General features: G+C 52.2%; 1 protein-coding gene across 1 annotated transcript; it reads left to right on the plus strand.

Annotated features, from left to right (window-relative positions):
* Positions 1–983: 983 nt before the first annotated feature.
* On the plus strand, positions 984–14,567 carry LOC139678999 (histidine--tRNA ligase, cytoplasmic). Its single transcript, XM_071570347.1, has 13 exons — positions 984–1,110; positions 1,706–1,795; positions 3,200–3,319; positions 3,476–3,571; positions 4,782–4,907; positions 6,863–6,970; positions 8,636–8,734; positions 10,686–10,779; positions 10,887–11,014; positions 11,100–11,342; positions 12,485–12,601; positions 13,234–13,380; positions 14,084–14,567. Exons 1-13 carry the CDS (start codon positions 1,027–1,029, stop codon positions 14,141–14,143), a joined length of 1,512 nt encoding a protein of 503 aa, XP_071426448.1. The 5' UTR covers positions 984–1,026; the 3' UTR covers positions 14,144–14,567.
* The last annotated feature ends 227 nt before the right edge of the window (positions 14,568–14,794 follow it).

Genomic DNA, 14,794 nt, shown 5'->3' on the forward strand with positions numbered 1-14,794 from the left:
CCTATGTAAGTCCTTTGTTTCTAGTCCACAAAAATCCTTTGCATGATGTATCCTTATTGTCCTGGATGAATTGCTTCCCACCTGGAATGTGGAATGCTGACTGGTTACTTGCCAGTTTGAAGAGACACATCCATCTGCTTGCAAAAGTTGCCATCCTTTCCCATCCATGTCCTTTACCTAAAAGTTAGAAAATTCCCAGCAAGTTAAGCAAAAATGCAAGGTTCTTAGTACATTAGAAGCATACAGGATTTTGGCCTAAACCCATTCCACATTAGTTCTTTATCAACTATTTTCTATTTAAGTAAAATCTTAAACATTAAAACCTTCAGGGAAAAACTTACCTGTCCTAATAAATCCAGGCTTAATTTGGAATGTTCAGGATTTAGCAGGGTTTTTTTAATATACATATACATAAAAATGGGCGGTCCCGTGGTGTAAAGGAGAGCACTCTGGACTCTGAATCCCAAGGTCGTGAGTTCCAGTCTCAGTGGGGACCGTCCCCCGGTAGTTCAAGCCTCCCTGCCATCCCATCCCGTCAGATCTCGGATGCTCAGCAGGGTCAGCCCGGTCAGTACCGGGGGCTGTGACAGTCCCGAGGACTTCCCTGTCACTGTCCAAGCTCGCTCGGCCATGGCAGATGGACCTTAGGGACTTAAACGGTGGGGCCAGTCCTGCACACGCTGTGCCTCACCCAAAAAAAAAAAAATCCACTGTGCAGGGTGGAAGGGCACACCCACGTGGGGAGAGCTCTTCCCAAAGCTTCGTTCGTGAAGTCTGGCCACACATACATATAATTATATAGAATAGAGATTACAGATATGATTTTTATTTTTTTCAATATACAGTATTTAACAACTCTTTCAGAACAAAAAAAAAAAACAAACAACCCAAACCCAACCATCCAGTAATGAACCCAAACCGCAAATTTCCCGGGAGTCGTTTCGCGGTCTCGGCGCGTGCGCGTGGCGGGAGGGGGGGGGGGGGCTGCGCGGGAGTTGCGCGTGCGCGGCGCGGGGCGGCGCGGCCATGGCGGCTCAGGCGGAGGCCGCGGTGAGGGCGCAGGCGGAGACGGTGCGGAGGCTCAAGCAGGACAAGGCCGACCCCGACGAGGTGCGGGGCGGGTCGGGGATTCCCGGGAATGGGGCACCGTGGGGAGGAGCGGCGGGAGCGCTGAGAGGCGGGGAAGGGCGGGGAATGCGGGATGCGGTGCCGGCGGTGTTGCGGTGGGCAAGAGGGGCTGGGTGGGCTCACGGGGAGGGTGGGAGTGCTGAGTGTGGGGTCTGCTGGGTCCGGGCTGGGGGAACTGGGAAGAGGGATGTCGGGGAGGTTGAATGGGAGTGCTGGGCTGGGAAGTGCAGGGAAGGCTGGAGCTGGTGATTCTGGTGTTGCATGGAAGGATGATGGGATTGGGAGAAGGATGCTGGAGACTGCCAGTGCTGGCAGCAGCTGGTGGGGATGGGAGACAGCTGTGGATTGAGGCTGTGGGAGTCAGGGAATGGCGGGGGCGCTGAGATAGGGGTGGTTGTGTCAGAAGCAGGAAGCACTGGAGAGGAGCAGGGAGTGCCCCTCCGGTGGCTGAGAAGGTGGGAATAGTGAGTGTGTTGAGGCTGGGGAGTCTGGGCACACTGGGAATGCTGAGGCTGGAGGGGCTGGGGAAGGTGGGTGGGTGGGCTTACCCCCAGCTCCCTGCTTGTTTCCTCCCCAGATTGCCAAGGAGGTGGCGAAGCTGCTGGAGATGAAGGCACAGCTGGGAGGAGATGAGGGGAAACCCAAGTTTGTGCTCAAGACCCCCAAGGTAACTCGCCCCAGAGGACACTCCTGTGCCCCTCTGTGTGCATGTGCTCCCCCTGCACACACCCAGCACCCCACACACCTGTGGGCAATGCCCCATTCCTGTTCTCACTCCTGCTTCCCATTCCTGTTCTCACCCCCGTTTCCCTTTTGCTTTTGGCAGCAGGAGGAAGAGGGGTGGAAACAGCTTTGACAGCATCTGACCCAGCTACCCACTAGTTTAGAGACTTTCTGGTGCTTTTGTGGCAAGTTATGAGTGCTGCTCACAAACAAACCAGGTTATGGCGATGCCACTGACATAGAAAATCACAGAAATAGGGAATGGTTTGGGTTGGAAGGGACCTTAAAACTGATTTTGTTCCAACCCCCTGCTGTGGGCAGGGACACCTCCCACTATCCCAGGTTGCTCCAAGTCCCATTCAACCTGGCCTTGGACGCTCCCAGGGTTGGGGCAGCCACAGCTGCTCTGGGCAACCTGTGCCAGGGCCTCACCAGCCTCACAGGGAAGAATTCCTTTCCAGTACCTAAATGTCTCAAAACTGTCTCCCTTTCCCATTTCCTATATTGTATGTTTTGGTAAATGTTATTGTTCTGTGAGCCCTGGAAAATCGAAGGGTATTTCACTGTTGAAGGTTGTGGAGAAGGGGATTTTACAGCTCTGTGAGTGCCAGGGGAACACAATTGAGGTTCCAGCCCATCTCAGCCCTGTCAGTGGCAGCTGAAAACTGCCCATCACTGAGCAACCTGTGGGTGGGGGCTTAGAAATGCCTGGTCTCTGCTTCCTCCAGCCTGTCACATCAGGGAGAGTGGAATTGGAAGGTTGACTTAATTAACAGTGATTTATTTGTTGTTGGGAGCTAAAGGTGGTCACTGAAGTAATTCAGTGAGCCTTAACATTAAGGAAATGAAAAGGCAGCACATCCTGGAGAACCATAGACAGGCATTTCACAGGTGTTGCATTTTAAAAGATGATTTTTCTCTGTTTGGGAATTGCAGAGCTGCTGGTTGTTTCCCAGCTACAGAGCATGCCTGTCCTCTGATTCCACCTCTGGGGTGCCTCGTTGGCAGGGATCTGGCTTGTAGGTGTGAATCAGAGCTCTGGGCAGGTCCTGGGTGCACACTCAGGTGCAAAAGCTCTGAACTCTGACTGTTGGATCAGTTTTTGCTCCTTTGTTTCCTGTATTGTGAATCTCCTGCTTAGATTTTCCTCTGCAGGCCGTGGCAGACTCTGAGCTCTGTCTTGATGTTTTCCTGGAGTTTTTGGTGCTGCTTTTTACCACTGCCTGGCATCTGGACCTGGTCTCTCTGGCTCTGATGGCAGCTTCTTCATGTTGTTTCTGGCATCTGTCTCACTTCATGCTTCTAACCCAAAGTGTCCTTTGCTCCTTCTTTCCTTCCCTCACCCCAGGGCACACGGGACTATGGCCCCAAGCAAATGGCCATCCGTGAGAGGGTCTTCAGTGCCATCATCTCCTGCTTCAAGCGCCACGGGGCAGAAGTCATTGACACACCAGTGTTTGAGCTGAAGGTGAGTGAGGACACAGCAGGCTGAGCTTGTGAGGATTTTCCAGTTGAAAGTGTTGAGGGTTGAGTTTCCTTGTTCCAGCTCCTCCCTTTCCCTCCTGCTCTATGTCTGTTCCCTGTCACTGAAGGTGCTGGTTTTTTGTGTGTTGTTTCATTGTAGGAAACGCTGACAGGGAAATACGGTGAAGACTCGAAGCTCATCTATGATCTGAAAGATCAGGGGGGAGAGCTGCTGTCCCTGCGCTACGACCTGACAGTATCCTGCCTTGTCTGGCCTCCTTTGGGGCAGTGCTGTCCTGAGGGGGAGGGAGGACCCCAAAGGGACAGGGAGAGCAGGCAGTGTGGTTCAGGGGGTGCCCAGTTATTTATTGTGTCTTGCTTCTGTTCAGTGAAGGAATGCTTAGAATCATGGAATATCCTCAGTTGGAAGGGACCTACAAGGATCAAGTCCAACTCCTGGCTCTGCACAGGACCATCCCCAAGAGTCACACCCTGTGCCTGAGAAAATCTTCCAAATACACCTTGAGCTCTGGCAGCCTTGGTGCTGTGCCCACTGCCCTGGGGAGCCTGTTCAGTGCCCAGCCACCCTCTGGGAGAGGAACCTTTTCCTGATATCCAGCTCAAACCACTCTGACACAGCTCCGTGCCCCACGTGTGTGGAAGTAAGGAAGTTCTGTACTGAGTGGGGTTTCTCAGGGCACCCAGCCCAGGCTGCTGCAGCACACAGCACGCAGGAGACAGATCCAGCCTCAGGTGCTGCTGGAAGGTGCCTGAGGGGACACTTAATGGCAGCACGTGTGGTCTGTGTCCTGGACAGCTGTGGAGACCTCAGGGAGCACTGTGATTAAATGCAGTAGGTTGTGGCAGCCAAAAAGGGGAAACAGGTCGCAGTTGTCACACACGAGATAGTTTATTAAATCACTCCATGAAGAAAGAAAAAGGAAAAAAATAGGAAAAGGCAAAAGCAAACTCTTAACTACAAGTTACACAATATATATTATAAAACCCCACTCATGGCCACCTCCCATTGGTTGAATAACAGTGTCCATAAACTTGATTACAGCTTCTAATTGGATGTCACTCTTTGCCCAGATGTTCTTTCATGAGAAATTTATCTCTTCAACATTCCTTTCTCATGGATAGCTTCTCCCAAACCTCCTTATCTCATTTTGGTTTTGCTAGCCTGCTGGTTTTTCTCACAAGACTAATTAAGTTTCAGTGTTCTCATCTCTGTACCCAAAGGTGCCAACTACTAGGCCTCAGACACTGCCTACAGCTCCAAAAGCCTTTCTTAACTCAAAAACTCTTAATAATCCTCACAGAGCAGTGACAAGTCCAGCTGTCTCTTAGCAGTTCTTTGCCCCACGGGTGCTGGGTTTGGGAGGAGTGTAAGGATGCAGCGCTGCCTGTGACTGATAACGGGGGAATGATCCCTCCCTGTTGCCATCCTTAACCCTCTGTCCCAGGTGCCCTTTGCTCGCTACCTGGCCATGAACAAGATCACCAACATCAAGCGCTACCACATTGCCAAGGTGTACAGGAGGGACAACCCCGCCATGACCCGCGGCCGCTACCGCGAGTTCTACCAGTGTGTGAGTTTGGCTGCTGACAGGGACACTGCAGAGGGAGGCTGTGGGCTGGGCAGCACCTCTGGGCACAAAGCACTGTCAGAACATAGGATCTAATGGTGTGTTACCCCTCCCTGTGGCTGTGGAAAGCTCTGGAGGGTTCTCTGATCTTCTCCTTAGTGTGCCATTATCAGTGTGAAAAACAGCTGGAGGGTAGGAGTGGCCGCTGTGACAGGGTGTTGGTGTGCTGGGGAACTTTGCCACAGAGCCCCCAGGTGCCCCAGCCATCACCTTGTTCACCCTGTGGGGAGGACAGCTCATTGCTCCCTCCCACAGTGCCTGCCAGCCAGGCAGAGGGGAAAAATTTCCTTCTGATCCCAAATCTGGCAGCAGTTCAGCTCTGGATGTGTTAGCAGGACACACAAACCAGGCAAGGCCATGGCACACGCTACTTCTGTGCTGTGTTTAAGTTAATCTTAACTTCAAAGGAAGGGAAAACCCAGAGGCCAAATTACAGAACAGGTAACAAAGCAATTTCCTTCGTGTCTCTCTCGTGGCAGCCCTGAGGAACAGCTTTGTTCTGCTGTACTGACACAGTCCCCAAGGGCTCATATTGCAAAGAATTATTTTGTTTGAGAATATTCCTGCTTCATTATGCAACCTCTGGGGAGACCTTCCAGCTCCAGCTTGGCTATTCCCATTTCCAGACAACTCAGAGTCTTTACCTGCTGTCCCATGTGAGAGATTGCTCCAAGAGCTCACTCCCAGGATTGCTGGAAATAGTCTTTGAGTATCCAGGCTAAACTTACTTGTGTCTGATTGTTTAATTCTCCTTGTTTAAAGTGTTCAGCTCTTTAAACAGTAGCTGTCATACCTTGATATGGATTCTTCCCCTTTCCTAGATAAACATTTGGGAAATGTTTAGACAAATCTTCCCCTCCTTAGGCCACCTAAATCCAAGCTGTTACCTTCTTTCCCTGAAATTCTGGAGTCTTTTCCTTCTCTGCTCAGCCTAGGAGTTTTTTCTTCATCTTTTCTTCAATATAATTCACTGGCCTCTGCTTTGTTTCAGTGAGGTTTCACCTGTGCCACATACGGTGGTAGCAGCACTTTCGTGACTGTACTTCCTCACTCAACTTCCACAGGGATTGCATCAGCCCTCCTTGCACTCAGCTGATAGGGATTAACTGATGTGATGTCATCTCTTCCTCCTCCAGTTTATTTTGGGAGCTTGGTGAAGCCCTTTCAAAATTTATCCACTTAATTAAAATTATTCTTGTACCCAGAAGCTCACTGAAGACTTTGCATATGGGGATTCCTACACAGGAGTCAAAAAAGGCTCTCTCATTTCTGTGTTTTATTTCTCTCTGAATGTGGATGTTGTCCTTGTTATTTTCCAGTCATGGGGTACCAGCCTATTGGAGCATCTTTATGTTAAGCTTTAGTTATTTTGTGTGCTAGTTCATCTGATAATCTCTGGTGGGGACCACTCAGGCTTTTTGATCTCTTTGTCTGTCTTGGCAGTTGAAACTTTGGGTTTGCCTCAGTTTTGCTTCTCTAGTCTTCTTCCCTGATCATTAACTTGATTGGCATGTGTATTACAAAAACCCATCCTAAGAATCAAGACAAAACATTTAGCATTTAGGTCATAGCAAACGAGAAGTAGTTTTCTCCTCCCCTACCTGGTTCCTTTGTTCTATTTATTTACTGCTGATAGCTCTGCCTGCTCCTTTTTGTTGTTTTTTCAAGGCTCTCTCTTTCAGAGTGTCACACAGCAACTGCAGGGCCAGGGGAGCAGGTCACAGCACACAAGCTCTTGGCAATGACACACAGCTCTGCTGCCTTCCTGTCCCTCCTGGATCCCATCCCATTTCTCTTGGTTTTCGCACACCAGCTGCTGTCACCAGCAGAGTTGAAGCTGTTTAGCTGCAGCCACACCATGGTGCTGAATTGCTCCCTGCCTTTTCCTCTGCCCCCAGGACTTTGACATCGCTGGGCAGTTCGACCCGATGATTCCCGATGCCGAGTGCCTGAAGATCGTGCACGAGATCCTGAGTGACCTGCAGCTCGGGGACTTTGTCATCAAGGTGAGACTGGCTGGGTTCTCTGTGCCACAGTGGGAAGCACTGGTTGTTCCTGTGGTTTTACACAGGAGCAGCTGGTCCCACTCTGAGGCTGATTCAGGAGTTCATCCCACTTCTCTGGCTCCTTCATGGACCCCAGCCTGGGGTTGCCTTGAGCTGGGATTGCCAGGAGGTTTCCTGAGTCTGCAGTTGGTAGAGTTCTCTCCAGGACTAATCACAGTCCCCTGCAAAATTCCAGCAGCCAACTATAACCATAATGGTTTGGATTGGATGGGACCTTAAAGATCATCCAGTTCCAATTCCCCACCATGTGCAGGGACACCTTCCACTAGCCCAGGTTGTTCCAAGCCCCAACCAACCTGGCCTTAAACAGTTCCAGGGATGGGGCAGCCACAGCTTCTTTGGGCAACCTGTGCCAGGGCCTCACCACCCCTATAGTAAAGAATTTTTTCCTAGTATCTGTCCAAGCAGGTAACTGTCATATTGACTCCCTGCAGTAAAACAGGCTCTGGTCCAGGATCCCTGCCCTTACCCAACTCCTGATGCCCCCTTGGCAGGGACATCTCAGTGTGTGTGGTGTTGCCTGCAGACTCCTGCCTTTCCAACAAGTCCTTTCTGGACCTGAGGCATTTTCTAGAACACGAGTTGTGCCCTACTGTAGGCTGAACTTGCTGCTTGGTTCCAGACACCTCTGTTCCCTTGGTCTGCTGGGTGGGGAGGTGAGGCAGGATGGGAAGGGTGCACAGCAGCAAGAGAGCAGTAAGTAGGAGTGCTGAATGCACAGGAGCGTGGTGGGATCCCAGAGGGACCTGGAGCTGGGTCGTTGCTGGGCTCTGCTGGGAGGTGAGCGGTGCAGGCTGGGTGTTGTGCTCCTGTTGCAGCCCCCACAGCTGGGGCAGGGGCCAGGTACCTCCCCTTGACCCTGTCTGGGATGAGCTGAAGAGCTGTGCTCAGGAACTGAGTGTTTGGGCAGGGGTGAAGGCAATGCCTTTGAGGATGAAGACACTCCTGCAATGGGGAGCAGCAGAATAACCTGTCCTTTGTTATTCTTGTCTCCCACAAACCACTGTCTGGTTCATGTTCATACTGGAGAATCCCAAAGTCCTGAGCAGGCTTTGTTTCTGTCCACTTTAATTCTAGATATTCTCACTACCCATAGAAATGTTGAATCCAGCTGAGCCTTTGGCCTCAATTACCTACTATTACAGAACATAATTAAATTATGGAATTCACTATACTATCAATAAAAAAAATTAAATCCTTAGTGAGGTTTTAACATAATGAGATGTCCCTTTGCTCTTACACTGACAGGGCCAGGTAATGCACTGAATTAATCTCCTTGGCCCACAGTCTGTTCCTGAGCTGTTTTTACATATCCACGAGAGGACTCACGGGCCCTGATGGGTTTTTTCTCTGAGTGGAGGTGTCTCTAACTCTAGAAGGAAATGTGATGGCCTTATCCAGGCTTGGTAGGAGTCAGTTGTGCTATTTGGCCTGCTCTGGTCAGCTCAGCTTCCCAGGAATGGGGAAGAGAAATGGCAAACAGCAAAAAAAAAGAAGGCAGACATGTAGTTTCTCTTGCATTCTTAAAGCTATAGGGGAAGGAAACTGGACACGGCTGAAGCATCTGAGACCATAATTCCTGATGTGCTCCCTTTCCCCACACAGGTCAACGACCGGCGCATCCTCGATGGGATGTTTGCAGTTTGTGGGGTCCCAGACAGCAAGTTCCGAACCATCTGCTCCAGTGTGGACAAACTGGATAAGGTATGGGCTGCAGCTGCTGCTGCTGGAGTCTCTGAGTCTCTGTCCCTCTGGGCTGCTCCTGTCATCGTCCATGAGAAGTGGCTGGAAAATGCTGATAAACATTGAGCTGTTCTTATTCCCACCTTCCCCTGGAGGGCACACAGGGCACAGCAATCACAAAGGAAAAGTGGATCCTCTGCTTTCTTCTCCAGTATCCCTTGAGATCCTAATAAATGGAAAGGAGGGAGGGGAAAAATGCTCTTCACATGGGAGGTTCAGCCTCCCAAACCTTCACGTGCTGAAGGTGCTGCTGCTTGTGAAGCAGACTCATGAAAACCTGCACCAGACTGGGCCAGGGCGTTGAAAAGCCTTTTTGAATGCATCAGATTCAGTCTGGTGGTGTGAGGCATTGCACTTGTGTCCTGGAATTACAGAAGAGCCCAGATTGCAAGGAATTTTGAGAGATCATCAGTCTAACCTCTAGTAAAATTTCAGACTTCAGTTGCAAGATGAGTGTGACATAAACATTAAGTCTCTGGTAATGCAGAAGTAGAGGAGTGCAATCCCAAATGCCAGTGTGTAAGATGCTTTGGAGGTGACAGGGCAGAGCAAAATGGAAATCCACAGGTGAGTAGGCTGGCACAGTCCTCATGTTATCCAGGACCCTGTTTATAAACACTGTCCTGCCAGGTGCTGCTGCTGCTGCTGCTGTTTGGTGATGGTGATGTGATGTTCAGCATCCCTGAGGAGGACACAGAACCTGCAGCCATGTTCCAGTATGATCCAGGCACCACTGGACAGTGTGGGCCTCTGGCTGTGTGTAGGACCCTCAGAAAACAGCAGTGAGAAGGGTGAGGTGGATGTGGATGGGTGAGATTTCTGTTTTTCACATGGAAATAGAGAAAAGGATTTGGAGTGAGGAGAAGAGATCCCTGGTTGTTTCCTCCACGCTCTGATTTGGGCTTTTAGCACAGGTACTTTGATCAATCATGCTGTGAGTAGACGTGGCTGTTTGTGTGGTTTTGCCAGGTTTGGTGTGACACAGAAGAGCCACCTCAGTGTACAAGACACAAGGCAGGAGGTGCCCACAGGTTTGGGCTCAGCAAGGTGCCTTGATAGTACTGGCTGTTGTGAGGGATCAGGCCAATTTGTGGCCTTTCGGGAGGAGGGAAAGGTGCCAGAGTAGGGGCCACAGGCCCTTGTCAGATAAAGATGTGAAGGTCAGTCTGTAAGTGTATATACAGTCCTCTAATAGCTAAGGAAGAGGAAACCTTTAAGTGAAGTGCAGTTCCAAAACTCAGATTTCTTGGTTTGGGATCCAAAGTAGAATTTGGAGGAACTGTCTGTGTGTTCAGAGTGGAGTGATTGCTTCAAGGAGTGCTCTTTACCCTCCTGTGAAACCCTGTTAAACACAGCAGCCTTGTGTCTCATCTCATGGGGTCAGGTGCTCTGTTGAAGGGTGAACTGCCTCTTTCCTTTGGGGGCTTGGTTGGATGGTCAGATGGAGTCAGCTGGAGGCAGTGTCACAGCCCTGTTAGCAGGGACATCTATTGTACAGGCATGATCAAGTGTGGATTTGGGGTTTGTGTATGTGTGGAAAAGCAAGAGGAAGGGAGCACTGAACTTCTTTAGAATGGGGTTATTTCCTTGTTGTGATTTCTCTCAGTGCAGCTGGATGTGATCAAGACTCTGGTTCTCTTTGACCCCTTGGTCGGTGGGAAAACTGCAGAAATTCTGCTTACACTGTGGTTTTGCATCACCCAGCCATCTTCTCACACATTTCCAGGTGTTCCATGACCAGCAACCCTGCTTCTCTCATGCACCTTTTAATCACACTGAAGGGTTTCTGCCATGCAAAGATCTGTTGGTGGCAGATGTGTCTGTTCATCTGCACGTGCAGGGCCAGAGGAACTACTTCTGGGAGAGCCCAAATCCCTGGCTCAGTGGCTGATGCCTTTCTCTCCCCTTGCAGGTGCCGTGGGAAGAAGTGAGGAACGAGATGGTGGGAGAGAAGGGGCTCTCTCCCGAGGCTGCAGATCGCATTGGGGAGTATGTCCAGCTCCACGGTGAGCACTGTGGGGTCGAGCCCCAGGCAGGGAGGGCTGGGGATGGAGGGTGCACAGGACACACACCCAGCTGGCCGGGGCCACCATGGCAAGTCTGGTTCCCACAGGTGGGCTGGACCTGATCGAGCAGCTTCTCCAGGACCCAAAGCTGTCCCAGAACAAGCTGGCCAAGGAGGGGCTGAGTGACATGAAGCTGCTGTTTGAGTACCTGACGCTGTTTGGCATCACAGGGAAGGTGAGGAGGTGCAGGGGCAGGAGGGGGTGCTGCCCTCGTGGGCCCCCCGAGCACCCGGTGACGGGGCCACCCTCGTGCCCTGCAGATCTCCTTCGACCTGAGCCTGGCCCGGGGCCTGGACTATTACACAGGGGTGATCTTCGAGGCTGTGCTGCTGCAGCAGGAGAATGAGCACGTGGAGGAGCTGGTTGGGGTCGGGAGCGTGGCCGGAGGCGGCCGCTACGACGGGCTGGTGGGGATGTTTGACCCCAAGGGCCGCAAGGTGCCCTGTGTGGGGGTCAGCATCGGCATCGAGCGCATCTTCTCCATCCTGGAGCAGAGACTGGAGGTAACGTCCTCTCCCAGCATCCCCAGTCCAGCAGATGCTGGACTTCAGCGAGTGTTCCTTGCCACAGCCTTTGGAGCAGCCAGCCCAGGCCTCTGCTGTGCTCTGCAGCAGGAACCAGAACCAGATAACCTTCAAATCTCTCTGTCCTGAAGTATGATCTCTGGGGCTCCCACTGAAGGCAAGATCCTTCTTCCCACAGCCCTCAGACATGGCTTCTCCAGCTGCTGCTGCGGGAGGCACTTAAATCCTCAGCAATACCAGGTACCCAGGGCAGGTACCTCGGCACATCTGTGTGACCCCAGGTTGTCCCTGGCAGACAGCATTACTTTCCAAGGGAAACAGCAGCCTCACACATCTGTTTGTCCTGCCTGTGGCACTACAGAGATGAGACTGGGATCAGATATCCCAGGGCAGGAAGCAAAATGCCTCTGAGGGTTTCCCAGATACCTTTTCTCTTTCCCTGTCCTCAGAGGTGCTGTACCAATGTGTCCCTCCATTCCAATCAATGGGTGTATATAGCTCTTTGTAAGCTCCAAAACACTGCTGCACAGTCTTCTCCCCCAGAGGCTTGTGTTGGTTCTTTCTTGGCAGCCAGACACAACTGGAATTTCTAAATAGAAACTGAATTCCTCCCCCACCACCTCTGGTCCTGGCCAGGTTTGTTCCTCTGCAGGTGACCTTTTAAAGGCCTCTCCCTTCAGCAAGGCAGCAGGAAAATGCCATTTGGAGTATCAAGCATCTGCCACAGGACTGAGTGGAGCATCTCAGTTTGCTGCTGTTAATTTAACCCATAGCAGCTCACCTCTAGAGCAGAGCCTCTGTCCACCTTCTGCAGCACTTGCTGCTCCTAAATTGCTTGGACCAGATCTCTGGGAGGCCCTTGGGTGTGGAGGAACAGGAAGGAGGGTGTCTTAGCCAACCCATCATGGAACAGCTTCAGGAAATGAGATTGTGGTCCAGGATGGGGTCTGAGGGACATCCTTGATTCTGAGTTTTATGCTGTTCATGCTACTGAGCCTGATCCTCTTCACTACTAAATCTATGGACCTGGTGTGGTCACCCATCCTGCTCATAGAATCTGATACCTCAGGATCTCATCTGTGAGATGATGTGGCATCTTTTGAGTCTTGTCCCTTCTCTAGGCCTCTGAGGAAAAGATCAGGACAACGGAGACACAGGTGCTGGTGGCCTCTGCCCAAAAGAAGCTCCTTGAAGAGCGTCTAAAGCTCATCTCAGAGTTGTGGGATGCTGGAATCAAGGTATGACCTGGTGTTGGCAAGGTCAGGAGCTGCCTGGTCCACTCTCTGTGCCAGGAATGGACCAGATCTGGCTTTGCTTTGGGAGGAAGAAGTTAACAGGGAGCAGGTGGGGAGCAACTACCTTCCTGACTGGAGCCTGTCTCTTCCCAGTGTCCCAAATCAGGTGCTCTCCAGGAAGTGATTGGTTCACCCTGTAACAGTGCAGGGCTGCTCTGTGTCTGTTACCTCAGGGCAGATTCCCAGTGGGCAGACTGCCTTGATGAGGGGAGGGGAATGTCTGAGTGACCACACTATTTCTGATACAAGCCAGGATGCCCTTGGCCTTCTGGCCCACCTGGTCACACTGTTGGCTCATGTTCAGCCACTGGTGACCAGCACCCCCAGGACCTTTGCCACTGGGCAGGTTTCCAGCCACATTCCCCCAAGCCTGTAGCTCTGCAGGGGTTGTTGTGACCCAAAGTGCAGGACCCAGCAGCTGCCCTTTATAAACCTGGGCCCAGCCTTCTCCATGAGCCCATCCTCTCTTCCCACACACAACCTCAGGCTCAGCAGACCAGACCAGCAATGCCTCGTTGATGGGGTGCAGTGAAACAGCCCAGTTTGATGATGGTGCCATGTTTTGGTTCCCTCAGGCAGAGATGCTGTACAAGAAGAACCCCAAGCTGCTGAACCAGCTGCAGTACTGTGAGGACACGGGCATCCCTCTTGTCGCCATTGTGGGTGAGCAGGAGCTCAAGGATGGAGTTGTCAAGCTACGGATTGTGGCAACCAGGGAGGAGGTGAGGCCTTGCCAGGGGTTGATATGCTACATAGCCCTTCAGCCTAGCTCAGACCAGCCCTCCAGACCCAGTGGTCTTTCCAGAAACTTCTCTAACACCCCACATTCTGGTTCCTTGCCCCATTGCAGCTCCCTGGAGCTGTGGAGAGCTGTTGTCTCCAGCTCTGGAGACTTTACTATCATGTGGCCTCCTTGAACTCCCAGCTATTCCTCAGTTCAGGAGCCTGGAGCATGGAGGGGTGATTCAATGGGCTGTGTGGCTGTTCCTGCTTTCCATTCACAACCTGGAACTGTCAGTGAAGGTCCTGGAGGTGCCCTCTTAGAATGAGTGGGAATGAGCAGGACTTGGTTATCCCTGTAACACTGCAGGGCTGCTCTGTGCCTGTTGTCTCAGGACAGATTCCCAAAGCAGGCAGCACTGGAACCAGTGCACAGCTCACTGGGTGAATCACTGGCTTTGGAACCAGTAGGAAAGAGTGGGAAGAGCCTTGTCCTTGCAACCACCAGTCAGGAGAGGACCTGTTGGGATTGCAGACAGGTTCCTGCTCATGCAGATTCAACTCCTATGGGTCCTACAGCGCATTTGATCCCTGCAGAGGGACTGGTGACATTCCAGTGTGACCTCCCAAGACAGAGGACCATGACTGTGGTGACACATCAAGCTGCTGGAGTTGTATTGAAGCAACTTTGTGCTCCCTGTGTAGGTCAACATTCGCAGGGAGAGCCTGGTGGAGGAGATCAGGACACGAACGAGCCAGCCTTAAACCCCCTCTGGACACGTCTCTTCCTTTGTTGGATTCTGGCTGACAGATTTCCTCCTGTAAATGCCTTTGCCAGCCTGTGCAGCAGCGGGTGGGGGGTCGGGGGGGCTCTGAAAGCTGTATTTATTCTTGTCTCATGCCCTCCCTTCCCCGGCGGGAGCAGAGGCTGCGCCGACTCCTGCGCCCTGCCCTGGCCCTCGAGAATGTCGCTGCAGAGATGTGGAAGTGGCTCTGGCAGACCCCTCTGTCGCAGCGACCCGTGGAGCCCCAGCAGCCCCCGGGGGGCTTGGCTGCAGCTTCTTGTTCCCGTCGCTTTGGATAACCATCCCGGCCCGTCTCTCTGCTCTGGCTGCGGGGCGGTGACCTTATCCCCGGCAAAATGTAACGGCGCTGCTCCCAGAAACATAATAAATCTGTCTGTCCCCCCGCCGTGACTCCTGTCCCTGCCTGCCGCTCGGGGCAGCCATTTGCTCACCTGCCTCGCTGAGCCGCAGCCGGTTTTTAAAGGTCATTGTGGCTGTTTCTGCAGCCGCGATGTGTTCGCTGCTGCCCGCGCATCCCGCGCTGCTGCCGCACCGCGCCGTGTGCGGGGCCAGGGCCCGCAGCCGGGGGGAGCTCCGTGAGGGTCCCCCTGCCCCCGTCACTCGTGGGAAG

The sequence above is a fragment of the Pithys albifrons genome, chromosome 15, assembly GCF_047495875.1.
Source record: "Pithys albifrons albifrons isolate INPA30051 chromosome 15, PitAlb_v1, whole genome shotgun sequence".
Taxonomy (NCBI): Eukaryota; Metazoa; Chordata; class Aves; order Passeriformes; family Thamnophilidae; genus Pithys; species Pithys albifrons.